This window comes from Urocampus carinirostris, chromosome 1, assembly GCF_059441175.1.
Source record: "Urocampus carinirostris isolate Australia breed hairy pipefish chromosome 1, RoL_Ucar_1.0, whole genome shotgun sequence".
Classification (NCBI taxonomy): Eukaryota; Metazoa; Chordata; class Actinopteri; order Syngnathiformes; family Syngnathidae; genus Urocampus; species Urocampus carinirostris.
Genome location: NC_142349.1, coordinates 42,889,111 through 42,904,141, shown reverse-complemented (window position 1 = coordinate 42,904,141; position 15,031 = coordinate 42,889,111). Strand labels below are relative to the sequence as shown.

Sequence of the window (15,031 nt, the reverse complement as noted above, 5' to 3'; positions counted from 1 at the left end):
TAGATTTAATTTTGACAATATATTTGTATTATTTGTTATTGCAACGTCTGTTGCAGCCTTGTCATCCTGGAAAGGGGATTATCTCATGTGCAGTCCCTTCTCAAGGTTTTACTTTTCTCATGTTGCGGTTTTTGAGTTTTTCCTTGCCCTCAAGTAGGTCTTAGATCAGGGTTATGATATATTAATAGTCTGTAGTTTGCAATAATCTGTGGTCTGTGCAGCCATTTGAGACTCCTTGTGATTAAGGGCTATACAAATAAACATGATCAGACTTATAATTCTTAGTTTGATCTGAGAAAAAGTGCAACAAATTACTCTCTCCTCTGACACAGGGGTCCCTTATGGATGCCCTGTTGGAACAGCCGAGGTGCCTGGGGACCTGTTCTGAGAATACGTGCTGGACTGGGACGACGTCTTGTTTCCCCTACTTCCAATAAATAACATGCTAATAACATAGTAACAACATTGTAAAACATAAAAAATTGTTATTTTTCAAATGCATATCAAACTGGGTGCTCTTTGCGCTAGTTAGTAACGAAATGTAGCTCTCTGCTTCCAAAATGTTGGAGACCGCTGCTCCAAAACATCTCAAACCTTGTTTAAAGATAGTATGATAATGAGATAAGACCTAATACCATTTCTTTTTTTATTCTAAGTTGATAGTTGTTGTTTAACTGCTGTTAGTGCAAAGGTCTAGCAGATGGCTCACTTATGCACCATAAATACCCAAAGAATAATCAACATTGTCAATACAAAATTGAGAATTACTTGTTTGTTATTTCGATTTTAGTAGTTTAATCGCCCCTCCTTCTTCTGAATCCTCACAAATAAAATAGGACATGAAGTAAATTGGTTTGACTGGGTCAGGCTTTAATACCTGCAGGCCCGAGTTGGTTTGTGCTGAATTATTTTAGCCCCGAATATATTTATAGCAAGAAACCAGTTGGCAATTAGGATGCCATTATTTAGCCCACATAACGCTGACTGACCCCACCCAAAGACACTTTAAAACAGTCTCAAACACACTTGAGTTGAGGGCCGCTGAAACGAAGGTTGGGCCAAAAGGGGTTTTCCACAGAAACAGCACTGATAAAAACATTCCACTGTTCCTAAAGGGATGTCGTTTAATATGTGTCCACTAAATGTCGCTGTAATTTGTAGTGCAACCACAAGCGAGTCCAAGGAAGACTACAAATACGGAGACAAGGATTGCTACAGCTTAAGGCAGGTTCATTTTAAGACATTTTGAATGCCTTTTGAAATCAAATTTAAGACCAAGTCGACAAAAAATAAAAACACTTGAAACGCACAAATCAAACAAAAAACTAATTTTGTTTTTCAAATATCTTGCACATAATATATTGTGCTTGATCATGTTACCTGGCACAGCCTTTAGCCATGGCAAAAACCGTTTGTCTGATAGCCACATTCCCATGGTCCAAAGTAAAAATCAGCAGAAGTAAATTTGGCAAGTATGTAAATAACGGAGACAAATGGTAGAAATTCTTCACAGCGCTTCCAGATTTAGGGGAAAAAACAACTCAATGGTTTTTCAGGAGGAACAACCTGGAACAGAAGCTGTTGACTGATTTCACAAACGTGTTCAAGGTTTTTTTTTCTTTTCTCGGATGAAAATGACTGTTTCAAGTACAGTCCATATGCCATCTCTACCCCAAGTGACACGAAAGTGCATGCGCCATACAAGCAGCTTGACAGAGGCTGCAATGATGATTTCAACCATAAGATGGCGTGAGCAAGTAGAATATTTTGAAGTTACGGACATCACCTTTAAAGTCTTAACATGTTTATCATGGAATGCCATGTCAAATCTCGTTGCATACAATGTTAAGTTAGTATCAGTAAAATTCAAGTCAAATACACAGAATTAAATAAGACTCATCGTTTCAGAGGGTTAAAATGTTGTACCATTAGTAGAGATGCAGACAGCCTGATCTCTCTGGAGTGAACAGCAGCTTTTTTCTCCTTCCACGCACACGCCCAAACTGTCCCGGCGGTCTGGCTGACCAGTTGCTGAAATCCTTAAGAGTGCCCCCAAAAAAAGAAACACTTGAAAAATGTCCATGCGTGCATGTGAATGTTTGCGTGTGCATACTTAAAGGTGAGCGTGAGGCCACAGAAGTAGGTGGGCGCGTTGGAATATAGCACTGGACAACTGGTAGGGACGGAATCGTTCCTCAAGGCAATGTTGCGCCTGCTGCTCACAATGTAACCCTCCGTGCCAGGTCGCCACTCTGCCCACATTTAAAAAAAAAAAAATGCACATTTAGCTTATAACCACCAAAAAATTACGCACCAAACCAAGAGGCAGGCCATTGGCAATACCATGGGGCTCCAACGTGGTGTGTCCAGTCTGAGCAACGCTCCAGGGGCTCCACTCAGTGCGGCCCTCGCCACGGGCGCATACCCTGAATGCGTACTCCACGTTGGGGTCCAGGCCCAGCGCCAGGAAGTCTGTGTCGCAACCCACGTAAGCATCCTCGTATTGGTTTGCCCCACTGCCCGAGCGTCGGTACTGCAGTCGGTAATCCGCAGCGGCAAAATCCTCATCTACCTAAAACCGTCACCAGTGCAAAAAAAGATTTTCATGAAACACCAAAGCACTAAGGAGTTATAAACCCGTGTTTGTTTTGTGTACACGAACTTAAAGTACAGCTGCTTGAGATACCCTCTGATATGCAACTGTATATTTTTCAATGTGTACACATCCTTGTTTTTGCAGTGTCTCAAGTACTTAGACTCATTCTGTTCATAGACACAGATTTTTTAGTGACACGGATTATAGTAAACTTGTATGACTGTTAATTAAAAAGGATGGATTCAAACAAATTATTATTAAATGTAAATAAGACAAGTAATGTTTTATGGCAATTTCAAACAAAACCTAGAATTACCTATTCTGATTGATGATACATCAATGTAAAGTGTGGATGAAAATAAATTCCTGGGAGTCACAATTGATAACAAAATTTCCTTGAAACCTATCGTCAGACACATAAAAATTAAAGCTTCGAAAGCCATTCGTTGATAAAGACGCATTTCGTACTGTACTCTGGTCCTTCCATACTTGACATATTGTGGGAAAACACAAAATACAATGATGAGGGTTCTGTATCCAAGTCAAATCAAGAGGCTTCTCCTGCTACTGGTAACCGTGGAAACCACTACTATTTGTTTCATGTGGGGGAGCAAATCAATACCCCAAAAAAACAGAGGGATGGCGCCACCAGGCTGAACTTGCCACATCCCAAAGGTAGTGGTGCCCGACCAGCCTGGTGGTTAAGTGAACTGTGACCATTGGAAACATCACAATGACAGAAAGTGATTCAAACTCTGAATCGTGCTTGAGCTTACCTTGCACCAGCGTACCAGGATGCTACCCGGTCTCTCCTGCAGCTCCTCAATAAGGACGGGCGGGTGTGAGGCCACCGACCCATGTCTGCAGACGTGCTCCCGGAGCAGAAGCAGCAGGGAGTCATCAAACTGGGCTGATACGCATGGGACGTCTACCAGGGCCGGAACTTCTGGTAGGCTGCAAGGAGACCGGGACGTTAAAAGTAGAATATATTCTCTATCAAGTACGTGTTTACAATGCCCAACTGAGTTCAAATATCCCCTTTATTTTTTTTCCACAGCGCCTAGCTTCTTTCATCTCACTTTTAGCAAAGCTGATTCAGCCACAGAATACATTTGGAACGAGGGATAGAGGGAGGGGGGATTGACATTATGCAGTTTTTGATAATGTAGCATGAAAATGGTGAAAGTAAGAAATGGGATGTTTCAAATACAGTCCAATCGCAAACCCAAACCTGCAAAAAAGATGGAAAAAAAAAAGTTTATCTGAGGGCATCTAAGAAACACGCATACTTACACGCGCAAAAATAAGTATAGAGGCTGCGATAAGAAAAGATGGCGTCATTGAGTTAAAAAGTTCCAAATTCCGTACAGCATCTTAAAATAAGCTATGCTATGTTGTTGGACAAATTATTGTTAACATAACAGTGTAAAGTAAGTCACAAATTGATGTGAAAATGTAATTTCACTTTTACATTTTTTGTATTTGAAAGACCGCAAGACAAACGTTACTGCTGGATGGCTAAACTAAGCTAATCAAATTTTCAATATTTCGACACAACTCCAGAAATAAACAACTTTGTGAGGTAACTGAGCGGAGACAGCAGTTTTGTGAAAAGAATGAGCAAAAATCCAGGACTGCCAAGACTGCTCTCACAGAAGTCAGACATTCTAAAGTCAAGTGATACTCCCGGGGTTACATTTCACAACTCAGGTCCTGGCCTACTAACAGCTGTCATCCAGCATCTGGTAGTTGGTTTTGATTACAACGAAACACATTCTCAAAAACAAAACACTTACCGTCCTCACATTTTACTGTGCGTTTTGTGACTATTTTGTGTCCGACCGGGTGACATAATGTCTTCAAATGAACGACCAAAGACCTCGGCTATTGTGCGATCAATTAGCAGACAGGGCAGTCTACAGCCAGGCTAGTTAGTTTCCTTAAACGTGACTGCTGAATTAAAAAAAGGAAAATATGAAGTGGTAAAAAAATAAAATAAAATCATGTTTCTGTTTCGCTGCAATGCCAACATGTCCCTCAATGAAAAAATTACACATTGGAGTACATTAGTTACCAGCTGCATGCTTTGTTTTACATATACACAAACAGAACTACATTGAGCATTTTTGTGCATACGTAGAACTCATCATGCAGATTTATTGTTAATCAGCAAGGCTTCTTTTTTTTTAGTTTGTTTTTCACTTGGTTTCAATTTGCTATTCCTTAATAATAAAGGGAACAAAGAAAAGTCAAGTCAAAAAAATTGGTCTCGGCCTATTGACAGAATGGTGTAATTAATAATTATCACATAACTGACATAATCAAACTTTTATACGCTATTTGAAAAAATATATCAATCTGTTAAAACACAAATACATACCGATAATTAGCCAAACGTTTCCCCCACTGAGGTTAATTATTTTTTTGCACAGTGAGCCTGCAATAACATTAACCCACTTGGAAAACGAGCACTGCTGAAGATATAAAGGAAAATGCTGCGCCTCCTATTTTCTTGAACTTCATATACTCCAGTGCTTTAAACATTTGTTGCAGCTCAAGTCAGGGCCACTGTACCTATCCAACTGGATGTGCATGGCTTTTTTGGTGAAGCTCCCTAGTTTGTCTTCTTTCTCGCCGAGACCACAGCGCAGAGCCGCCTCTCCTGCAGAAACAATAAAGAATAAGAATCAAAAAACCTTAAAAAAACACGCACTTGGTCAGACACGTTTTTTTGTTATTGTTTTTGCTTTACCCTCTCTAAGGAGCTCGTCAGCCTGTGCTACGCCATACTCCACCAAACTCTGACAGTCATCCAGAGGCCTGATGCTTTCAGCCTCAATGCCATCCACCTCAGTCAGGAGTGCATCCAGTCGTTCTGACAACAGCCGAGCAGCCGCCGCCTGCAGTTCGGCAAAGTGCTTACGGAGGGCCTCACGTGCCTGGCTGGAGCTGCCCCTCACCTGTTGGAGGAAGACCAGGAACATTTTGTAGAATTATGAAAATTCATCTTTTTCATTTATTTTCAATTTATTCCCACTTGTGAGGTCCTACAAGGTTATGCCCTGAGATAATACTTTGTCATGATCTCTCCTGGACAGCAAACGCACCAGTCATCATTAAGAAGGTCCAGCAGCGTCTTCACTACCTGAAAATCCCCAGGAGAAACAACCTAAACAGGAAGCTGTTGCTGGCCTTCTACAGTGCATTCATCGAGAGCCTGCTCACATACTTTGTTTGCCTCCGGTATGGGAGCTGCACTGAGGCAGACGGAGGGAAGCTGCAGAGGACAGTGAAAGCAGCGCAGCACATATTTCCTGCCCTCTCTTCTCTCTGATGTACATTTACTCCAGTCTGTGCGTTAGCAGAGCCCAAAACATCAAGATTGGTTACATCAAGATGCCCAGCTCTTTGACCTGCTGCCTTCTCAAAGGCGCCAGAGGTGCATCAGAGCAAGAACAAAACTGATGGGGAACAGTTTCTTACCGAAAGCCATTACCACCCTGAACTCCTATCTACAGCGTTCATGAGCATAATGTTCTGTACAAGTGCCAAAGTGAATATGCACATCTTTATTATATCGATAATATATTGATTTTTAACATTTTTATCCTTTTGCACGTGTTTACCTTTCTAATTCGTTTCACTTACACTGAAAGGAGAATCCCTCTATTTCTTTATACTGGTGTAATGACAAAGTCCATTTATTCAAACAATATTATCTAGATCAGAGGTCCCTACCCAAGAGGTGGCGGACTAATCCTGGGCTGAACGAGGTCCTCACACATCGGGCACGGGCACCCAAGAGCTATAAGGCTTGGAGAGCCTGTGGTTCTCTCTGTCTGGATGAGAACAACCTCAAAATTAACTGCCAAAAGGGATAAAGAACCTGGTTTTCTTCAGCTTCTTGTGAGGCCATGTGCACCCTTACACACACCCCTAATCTGAGTGCCCCCCCTTTGTTCTCAGAGGTACAAACCAAAAGATAATGCAACAACCTGTCTTTAATGTTTTGGGCAATTATTTAATTATGACACCCTCTGAAATAATTCCTAAAATGAGTTGATCATCTTTGAACAGTGTTTATTGATCAGTACTGTTAACCAGCTACAGAATTTCTCCTCCCCCAGCCAACACCGCTTGTAGTTGTGTCAACAATGTCCTTTCATTTGATTCAATTTTCTTCATCATATAAATAAAACATAGCTTGTTAGAATCAAACCATCGACGTGATATGTTTGTGTCTCTATATCATTTTCCTTTGGGACTGATCAAGCATTATCCATATCACTGAACCGCAAAATCGATAATTCAAAGCTAAAAATACATATTTTTTGGAGTATTTCTTCCTTTATGATAAATGCTTGGACACGATATTATTTTAAAATAAGTAAAAATACATGTTGGATGCTGATCAAACCGTAGCATTAAACACAAAAAGTGGTGACCCCTTATCTAGATGGCCTTTGAAAAAGACAGCATCTGATTTACAGAGTTCATCATTGCAGGTTTGAGAATGGAGAAGATAACTCCATACACATTGATTGAATGACGTCTGTATTTGCATGTGGCAAAGCAGAAACAAAGAGACACCAGGAAGTCAACGGCGAGTTGCGATAAAGCCAAAGCGAGGCGTCGCGAGAGCACAACACAATGGGGGACATAGACCACGACGCCAGGACTTCCTGCAGACGATGGGCGCCATGCCGACGACGAATGACGAGCGCAGAAAATATCAACAAGGATTCAAGAACGTCAGACAAGCCTCAGATTTTGTGCTCACTATTGCTGAACAAAAAGAAGAGGGAAAATTGTTTGGAGTCCGCCTTGTCCCTGTTTATGCTTTTGTTCTGAAGTTGAAATGCTTAAGAAAAACTAAAATGAAAATAATTTGGAAATTTGTTGCAAAACTGATTTGTGCAAGTAAAACGAACTAAACAAATTTAAAAAAGTGTCTAAGTTCATACTTTTAACAAAGTTGTCAAAATGTAAATTAGGAATAATTAAAGACTATGGCAAGAGTAATTTACTATTGAAAAGATTGTACTTTACTTTATGTTTACTAAGTTTTTAATGCATTCTTAGTTGATTATAGATTTGTATTTTATCGATAGTTGTTTCAAATTATTCACTGGTCTACCCATCTAAATGGGTTAACAATCTTAAAACAATGTAAGAGGTTTTTTTTTCATTTATGTCATGGATTATTTAGCACCACTTTAAGTTAATATTTAGGAATTGTTTTTTTTAAATATTTCATTGACATTAGTTTTGTTGAGGGAGCACTGGGGAGCAGTGGTTAGCGCGTGTGCGGCACAATTCTGAGGTCATGAGATTGAACCTTCCTGTGTGGAGTTCGCATGTTCTCCTCGTGCTTGCGTGGGTTTCCTCCCACATTCCAAAAACATGCAAATCAGGTTAATTGGCCGATACAAATTGTACCCAAGTGTGAATGAGCGAGTGAACGGTTATCGGTCTCTGTGTGGCCCGCGACTGTATGGAAACCGGTTCAGGGTATCCCCTGGCCACTGCCCGAAGATAGCTGGGATGGGCTCCAGCACCCCCGTGAACCTAGTGAGGACAAGTGGTGCAGATAATGGATGGATAGTTTTGTTAAACCTCCATTAATTGTACCATGTTCATTATTTTTAAAGGGCCGGCTATAAGATTCTAGACATATCAGCATGTGGGAATCAAGCTGTGCTGGTATGCCAACGGTGCATTCGCACTAGTCGCTGCATGGCTCTGTGGCTAGGACCTTGACTCGGCCTCTTGGCTGAGAGCAAGTGTCTCGGCCCCTTGGCTTTGTAGCGTATTGTGATCTGACGGATAATGGATAATTGATAAAGAATATAGAACAATAAACCTTACAAAAATGAATATATAACCAAGTTGAATTTTATGTTTTGTATTTTTTCATAAATAGGACATTTTTTTTACGTTTTCAGGAAATAATGGAAAAAAAACTTGAGGCATAGTTATTTAAGATAATACATTTCCTTTTAGCAACTTCTATTCTTTTGACAGGGCCCAAACAGTTTTTGGGTCTGTTGATCTCAAACACCCATGAATGCTACGCTATGCCTTGGGCAATGTGCCCATTTTTTTAGATATCTTACTGCTGTGCCACTTTAAAAATGAGGACAATAAAAACAAAATAACAACAACCTTTTTATTGGCAGTGGCAATGGTTATAAGCTTTGATAGTGAGCTCTCCCACTGCTTGGATCACCAAGATCCCAGGAAGAAGACACTACTGCCAGACCCATTTAGCAGATAAAACGTGGTTTGGGTTTCATACTGTGGTTCCAGTACAGATTCAAGGCTTCCAGCTAAGGTTTTAAAGTAAGGTTAGGGTTAAATGTTTTTTGTTTAAAAATACAAACTTGATCATGTGTTTTTGCTCTTCAGACGCAAGTGACATTTTTGGCACAGTTTATTTCACTGTGGGGCATTTCTTGATTTGGTAAAATGTTATGAAATGATAATAATGCCTGTGACACCTATTAACAAATATACCACTTAAATCTGTCTATTCCGCAGTTTCTTAAGATCGTTGGGGCTTGTTTTGACCCTCATTTTCGAATCAAAACAAGGTGTGAGCAGAGTTAGTTTGTAAAAATGTCACAAAATACTGCAAATGAGAAGTATACAGATGATTTTATCTTGCATGCAGAGGGCATTGGGCGAGAGAGAGGAGAGCATGCTGTGTACGCGGAGATCCACACAACCATACCACTCTTCCTGATCACTGATGTTAGGACAAAAAGGTGCTAAAATGATGCTTACCTGTTTTCGTGCCTGGTTGAGGCCGGAGAGTCTCTGCTGCAGCTCACCACGAAAGTTCTGTGCCGCCTCGATACTCTCTTTGGCCTCCTGCAGCAACACGTCCACCTCGGCCGACATCCTCGCCCCTCACTTGCTGAAAAACACTCTCATTAAGTTAGCACAACTGGCTGCCATAGCACAATGTGACCTCATGACTGAGTTGCAGACATCACAAATTATTGTGCTATCAATCCATTCCGGAAGCAGGAACATATCAGCCCGGGCACGAATTCTGACACTAGTCCAACCTTTTGAAGTCTGTAGCTTTGTCACAGCGACAAATAGCCTGACTCAGTCAGATTGTGTTGATAGTTATTTCTTCGTTTGATGTTTTATCAAATGTGAACAATCCCACAGACCACAATGATATTCTCCCATATTGCACACTCCAGCTAAAGAATAAAGGACAGAAAGTTTATTTTATGGACATGTCCACATAAAGCCTAATAATCAGTTTTATTTTCACTGTTGGTTCTAGAATACTGGAGATTAACAGTAATAAAATAAAGATAGAAGTAAAGCAACAATAACAATTCATGAGTGATGAAAAGTGTACCAACACACTCATTTATGGTCATTCTGTAAAATATCAAGAATTGAATAACAAAACTAAAAGACCATCTATGTGAGAAGTTCACTCAATCGAAAAAGGGGATTTTTAAAGGTGCTGCACACAGTTCACTTCAACAACTGCAAAACACCGTTTATGCCATACATAAGCAAAGTACTCTGAATCAACTGTCTAAACCAGGGGTAGGCAACCTCTTTGGTGTGGAGTGCCACTTTCAAATTTCCTTGTAAGTCAGTGTGCTTTATATCCAACAGAGCTGTAATTTTACACCAGTCCAAATATACAACATGGATATACATTGGAATTGAATAACTCAACAATTTATCTTCCACTATTCTTGTTCATCAATCAACTAAAAAATAAATGTGAATGAAAAGTGGAAAGGTCTGTAGCCATCCATGACTTTAACTTTTTGCCACCAGAATGACCAGAATCAACCATTCTTCATTAACAATGAACTACAATCAAAAAACAAATGATATGGACAGCTACCATACAATTCATCAATGATATCTTGTTGCAGAAAATATCAAAACTTGAAATAACAGCAGCAAAGCAGAAGGCACGCGAGCACACACACACACACTTCTTAAAAATATTTGTCATCAGTAAATGGTTTTCTGTGCTTTGCTATGCAGTGAGCAATGTGATAACTTGCTTCAGTGGTGGTGTTTTTAGCAATGAAATAAGGTTTTCAGGGTCTGTGTATATTGGCCATACCTGGACACTGTGCCTTTTAATGTCTCCGCCATGTCAGACTCATCCTTGAATTCATGTTCATTTTTCGTCTAGTCAAGTCAAGTCATTTTTATTTGTATAGCCCTTAATCACAAAGAGTCACAAAGGGCTGCACAGGTTATTGCAAACCGCAGACTATTATTACACCATCCCCTGGTCTAAAACCTACATGAGGGCAAGGAAAAATTAAAAAACCTCAACATGAGGAAAATGAAAAAACCTTGAGAAGGGACCACACGTGTGGTAATCCCCCTTCCAGGATGACCAGGCTGCAATAGATGTTGCAATAACAAATAATGACATTTAACACTTGATGTGCGAGGTACAATGCTCGAGGCATAATGCACAAACACCACGGTCATTTTTTGCAAAAAGCCCCATTCGTCTGTCCATGCTGGCTGGAAAGAACGAGACGTTTTCACTGAATGATTCGTTCACTTATCACGCGTGCGTGTGTTTCGTTGGCTGGGTTAAAACACAGAGCTTTCCTCTGCGAGGCACCGTGCACACACTCACAGGAAGCAGAGGAGGAGGGGCGCTACCGTAAACACGGCACGCAACTGAAAATGTCTAAATTTCAGGTAAAAATGAGCATTTAAAAAAAAATAAAAATCATTATTATTTTGCCGTGCGCTTGCGTGCCACTGGTTAACCCCTCGCGAGGCTTCCAGCTAAGAGATATAAACAACAACAAGTTATTCACCTGTGAAAGAAAACAGCAAGGCTTAATTAAAATAACATAGGTCACTCATTAAATTGTCATTGTTTAAAATGTTACAATTGACAGCAGTTCACTTTTGAGTGACACTTGGGAGTTCAAAAGGAATGTGACTTAAAACCTGTTGGACGTCATTTTCGTCCATCTCTTGGTGTGTTGCTGTCTCTCATATATGTGAGCTTTCACAGTAGGGTCCAATGCATTTCCTCATTCTCATTGAAAGAGGAAGTCTCAAAAAGCTATGGTATACTGAACACGGAACTGCTAGCAAAGACACAATTTCAGTAAGAACCCCAACGCCCTCTCCCTGACAAATAAATATCTACTGCTTAAAAAACAAATGATTACAGAATGTCGGCAAAGATTTTGGCCCAGTGTTGTTGACACAATGCCCCCCCACTAACATGGATTTTAATTATGCAATCGCGTTAGGAACAAACAATGGTCAAGCGTTCTCTCTCACACCTCTCAAGTTCCCCCAACTGTCCAGCTTTTCGTTTTCAGTTATTCCCTATTCATCTAAGAGAAGGAGCCTGGAGCCATTGAATCTCATGTGTGCAATATTTCTTTTGAGTGAAAAACGCACAGCTGCAAGATGAATAATCTGGACAGAGTTTTGCACGGGTGTGGTTGCAACATTGTAGCCCATCTTGGCTTTATTTTGAGGAGAAAATGCTTCTCCTTTTAAAGAGAGTATTTAGGTCAATGTGCGTGTAATCAAGCATGACTGTTCTAGGCCTCTGTAACAGACTTACTGCAATGTAGTGTACATGTAAGTTTTACTTTAGGGAACCCTGCTGCCACATATAATCTAAGGGGCATTCAAATAAACATATACAGTATAGGGTGGTTTATGTTCCATTGCTAGATACTGCACACGCTCTGACAAACACTCGAGTTGTGTAAGGCACTCAAACAGAGAAAAAAAAACCCACATAATTATCGACCCAAAGACATGTCGCCACTTGTTGCAATGTCTTTCGTAATTTTTTGTCGTCCAATTGCATCAACTTACACAATCCACATACACACTCCTAAAAAGGACTTAATATATCTGGCATATGTCGATTTTATGTTATCACAATTAGCGTTCACTATGATGGCAAAATGAAGTCCCATAAAGCAGTGAAGTCCTAAAGGGAAATGTTCCACACACCCAGAAGCTTCAAGATGAATCATTACCTAACTATGCCACCATGTTGACAGAAAAACATAACATCCTTGTGTAAAAACCGCTCTGAATACAAAAATATATATTTTTGAAGAGTGTATTAGGAGACCAACAGTGTGTTTTATAAATTGCTCTGTGTATGTAACAAGGGAAATAAGGAAATAAAATAAAGTGCTTATTCATTCTTATTTAAAAACAATAGTTTTTCCAATGCTTTTGGACCCAGGCGGTTTCTGTGGTATACAAAGGATTTCACCCGCTTTTGAAAAAAACTTTCACAAGGTACAGATGAAGCATGGGTGCATCGATATGAGATAGTCAAGTCAAGTCATGTTTATTTGTATAGCCCTTAATCACAAAGAGTCTCAAAGGGCTGAGATAGCAAGTTGGTAAAGAATTAGGCAAGCATATTTCTGTGATTCCCAGTCCTGAGCGGGACTTTCAACTCTCGGGGTGTTTCTCTGACACTTATATTTCGAATCACACTCAACGCTAACGAATCGTCCCCGAATAATCACGTGGTACAATCTCTTCGCAGGATTTTAAACGTCACCGCTTAGGTCATCAACACACACCACGACTAGCGCTTACCTGTCAACCTGTACGTTTTTGCCGTACAAAGTATGTTTTTTATGCATTTTAAGACGTGTACGACGTACAAGAAAATCTGAACGGAAAAACGCAAATTTGTCAATTATGGGTACCATCCGACTATCACGAAACGGCAAATCAATCAAGTCAAACGAGTTTGCCACTATCTCGGTATCGCTTTTTTTTGTTGCCAACAAAGCGAGTGGTTTGATGCTACTGCGCGCATGCATCTGTAGCCTCGGATTTCACGTGGTAGTTATGTAGTGAAATGAAGTCCGTCTCTTATTAGAGAACAGTCTTTTTCGGCTCAACTCATTAAAGAGAGCCGACTCTCAAACGGCTCACTTGCTTTGATGCCTTATATTACCAATTATTGTCGTATAAAGAAGTTAAAAAAAAAAGTATAAAAGGAGAAAATGAAAAAAAGACAGGTTTGTGGTTATCCCTTTAATCAGCATTTTACCAACAATAATTTAATGCAGAAAATGAATTAATAATTTAAATAAGAAAATGTATTATTCTACTTAATTATATGCATTTTTTTCCTTCTACGGGGAACGTCCGAGCTTTATAATTTTTGAACTTTTTTTATAATAAACCTCATTCATGTCGAGTAACTCACAATAAAACGTTAATAAACAATATATATGATGTAACAAAACACATGTACAATCTAACATGTTAAACTACGTAAATAAACACGTTTGGAAACAAAATATGGTGTAAGATTATTTTGTAAGGGAAAATACAACATTTTGTAAGGGCATGGAGCCTTGGAGGTTGACAGGTATGCTAGGGGTTCATGAACCACTCATTTAAAAATGCTCAGCACACGCTTCAGGGATCTGAGCCGATGAGCACATCACTAGTGTGTTCACGGGTTTACATTTGCGGCTGGGATGGGCTCCAGCACCCCCGCGACCCTACTAAGGATGAGCGGTGCAGATGATGGATGGATGGATCAAAATAATTTAAAAAAACGAGAAGTGAACCATTTTCTAACGCTTCATAGTTTTTCTTGGATAATCGCAAGAAGCCAGAGACGTTAAAGCCAATAATTGGCTGAAGAAAAAATAATAATGAACCTATGGATTATTGCTCAGCGTGCTCACCACCGTCCACACTTTCAACCATTCCCCCCGATGCAAAAATGCATTTGATAGAACGTCTATTGGATGCTTTTCTAACTTAAGCATATGTTCCGTAAGGTTTAAATGTAATGCACCTTCAAAAGCGTCCCATTTGGTTAGAAGTTAACCTAAAAACTGTTCACCCTTTCTTTGCATTGGCGCCTTACATAAAAGCAGAGTATAAATAACCAGCATGCAAACTTGCAGCAAAGTAACAGGGCAGCTAGCTAGCTAAAAATTGCAACTCCTTCGCTTTAAGGGAACAATGGAAAACAATAAAAGGCTCCATCAGCTCTGGTTGCTTTTAAGAATATTGGAACGATGAGGCACATCGATTTGAGTGAAGTTCCTCATTGAAATACAGACGAGAAGTTTGGAAAGATTGCAGCTAACTTAACTCGTGAGCAAAAAGACAGTGGAACTATACTCGCGTGATAAACACTAAGTATACGTCACTAGGAAACGGCGACAGAGATATATTTCCAAACAGGCGTATGTACCTTTCTTTCAGATTTTTCGGGCCTTCATCTTGCCACCGACGTCAAGATTTAGGGTAACGTAGGCTGACGACAACCAGGCTCTCGATTCTGATTCAACTTCAACTTGAACTAACAAGACCACAAATTACATTCGTGCGGTGCTTTAAGTACAATAGGCCAATTGTAAACGGGTTTATTTTGACCGACACTCA

The 15,031-nt window shown here is 40.0% G+C and overlaps 1 protein-coding gene across 3 annotated transcripts in view; it reads right to left on the bottom strand.

Annotated features, from left to right (window-relative positions):
• crlf3 (cytokine receptor-like factor 3) overlaps positions 1–15,031 on the bottom strand; it is a 25,614-nt gene extending 10,583 nt beyond the window's left edge. Inside the window, exons 1-8 of one of the 3 annotated variants that reach the window (XM_088340388.1) lie at positions 14,841–15,031; positions 9,383–9,515; positions 5,349–5,556; positions 5,171–5,258; positions 3,373–3,550; positions 2,344–2,572; positions 2,114–2,252; positions 1,927–2,039 (exon numbers count right to left, since the gene is read on the bottom strand). In XM_088340388.1, the coding sequence (XP_088196514.1) occupies positions 1,927–2,039; positions 2,114–2,252; positions 2,344–2,572; positions 3,373–3,550; positions 5,171–5,258; positions 5,349–5,556; positions 9,383–9,499 (1,072 nt within the window). In that variant the 5' untranslated portion in view covers positions 9,500–9,515; positions 14,841–15,031. The remainder of the gene's footprint in view (positions 1–1,926; positions 2,040–2,113; positions 2,253–2,343; positions 2,573–3,372; positions 3,551–5,170; positions 5,259–5,348; positions 5,557–9,382; positions 9,516–14,840) is intronic. The other 2 variants (XM_088340382.1, XM_088340374.1) reach the window with 2 other exon arrangements.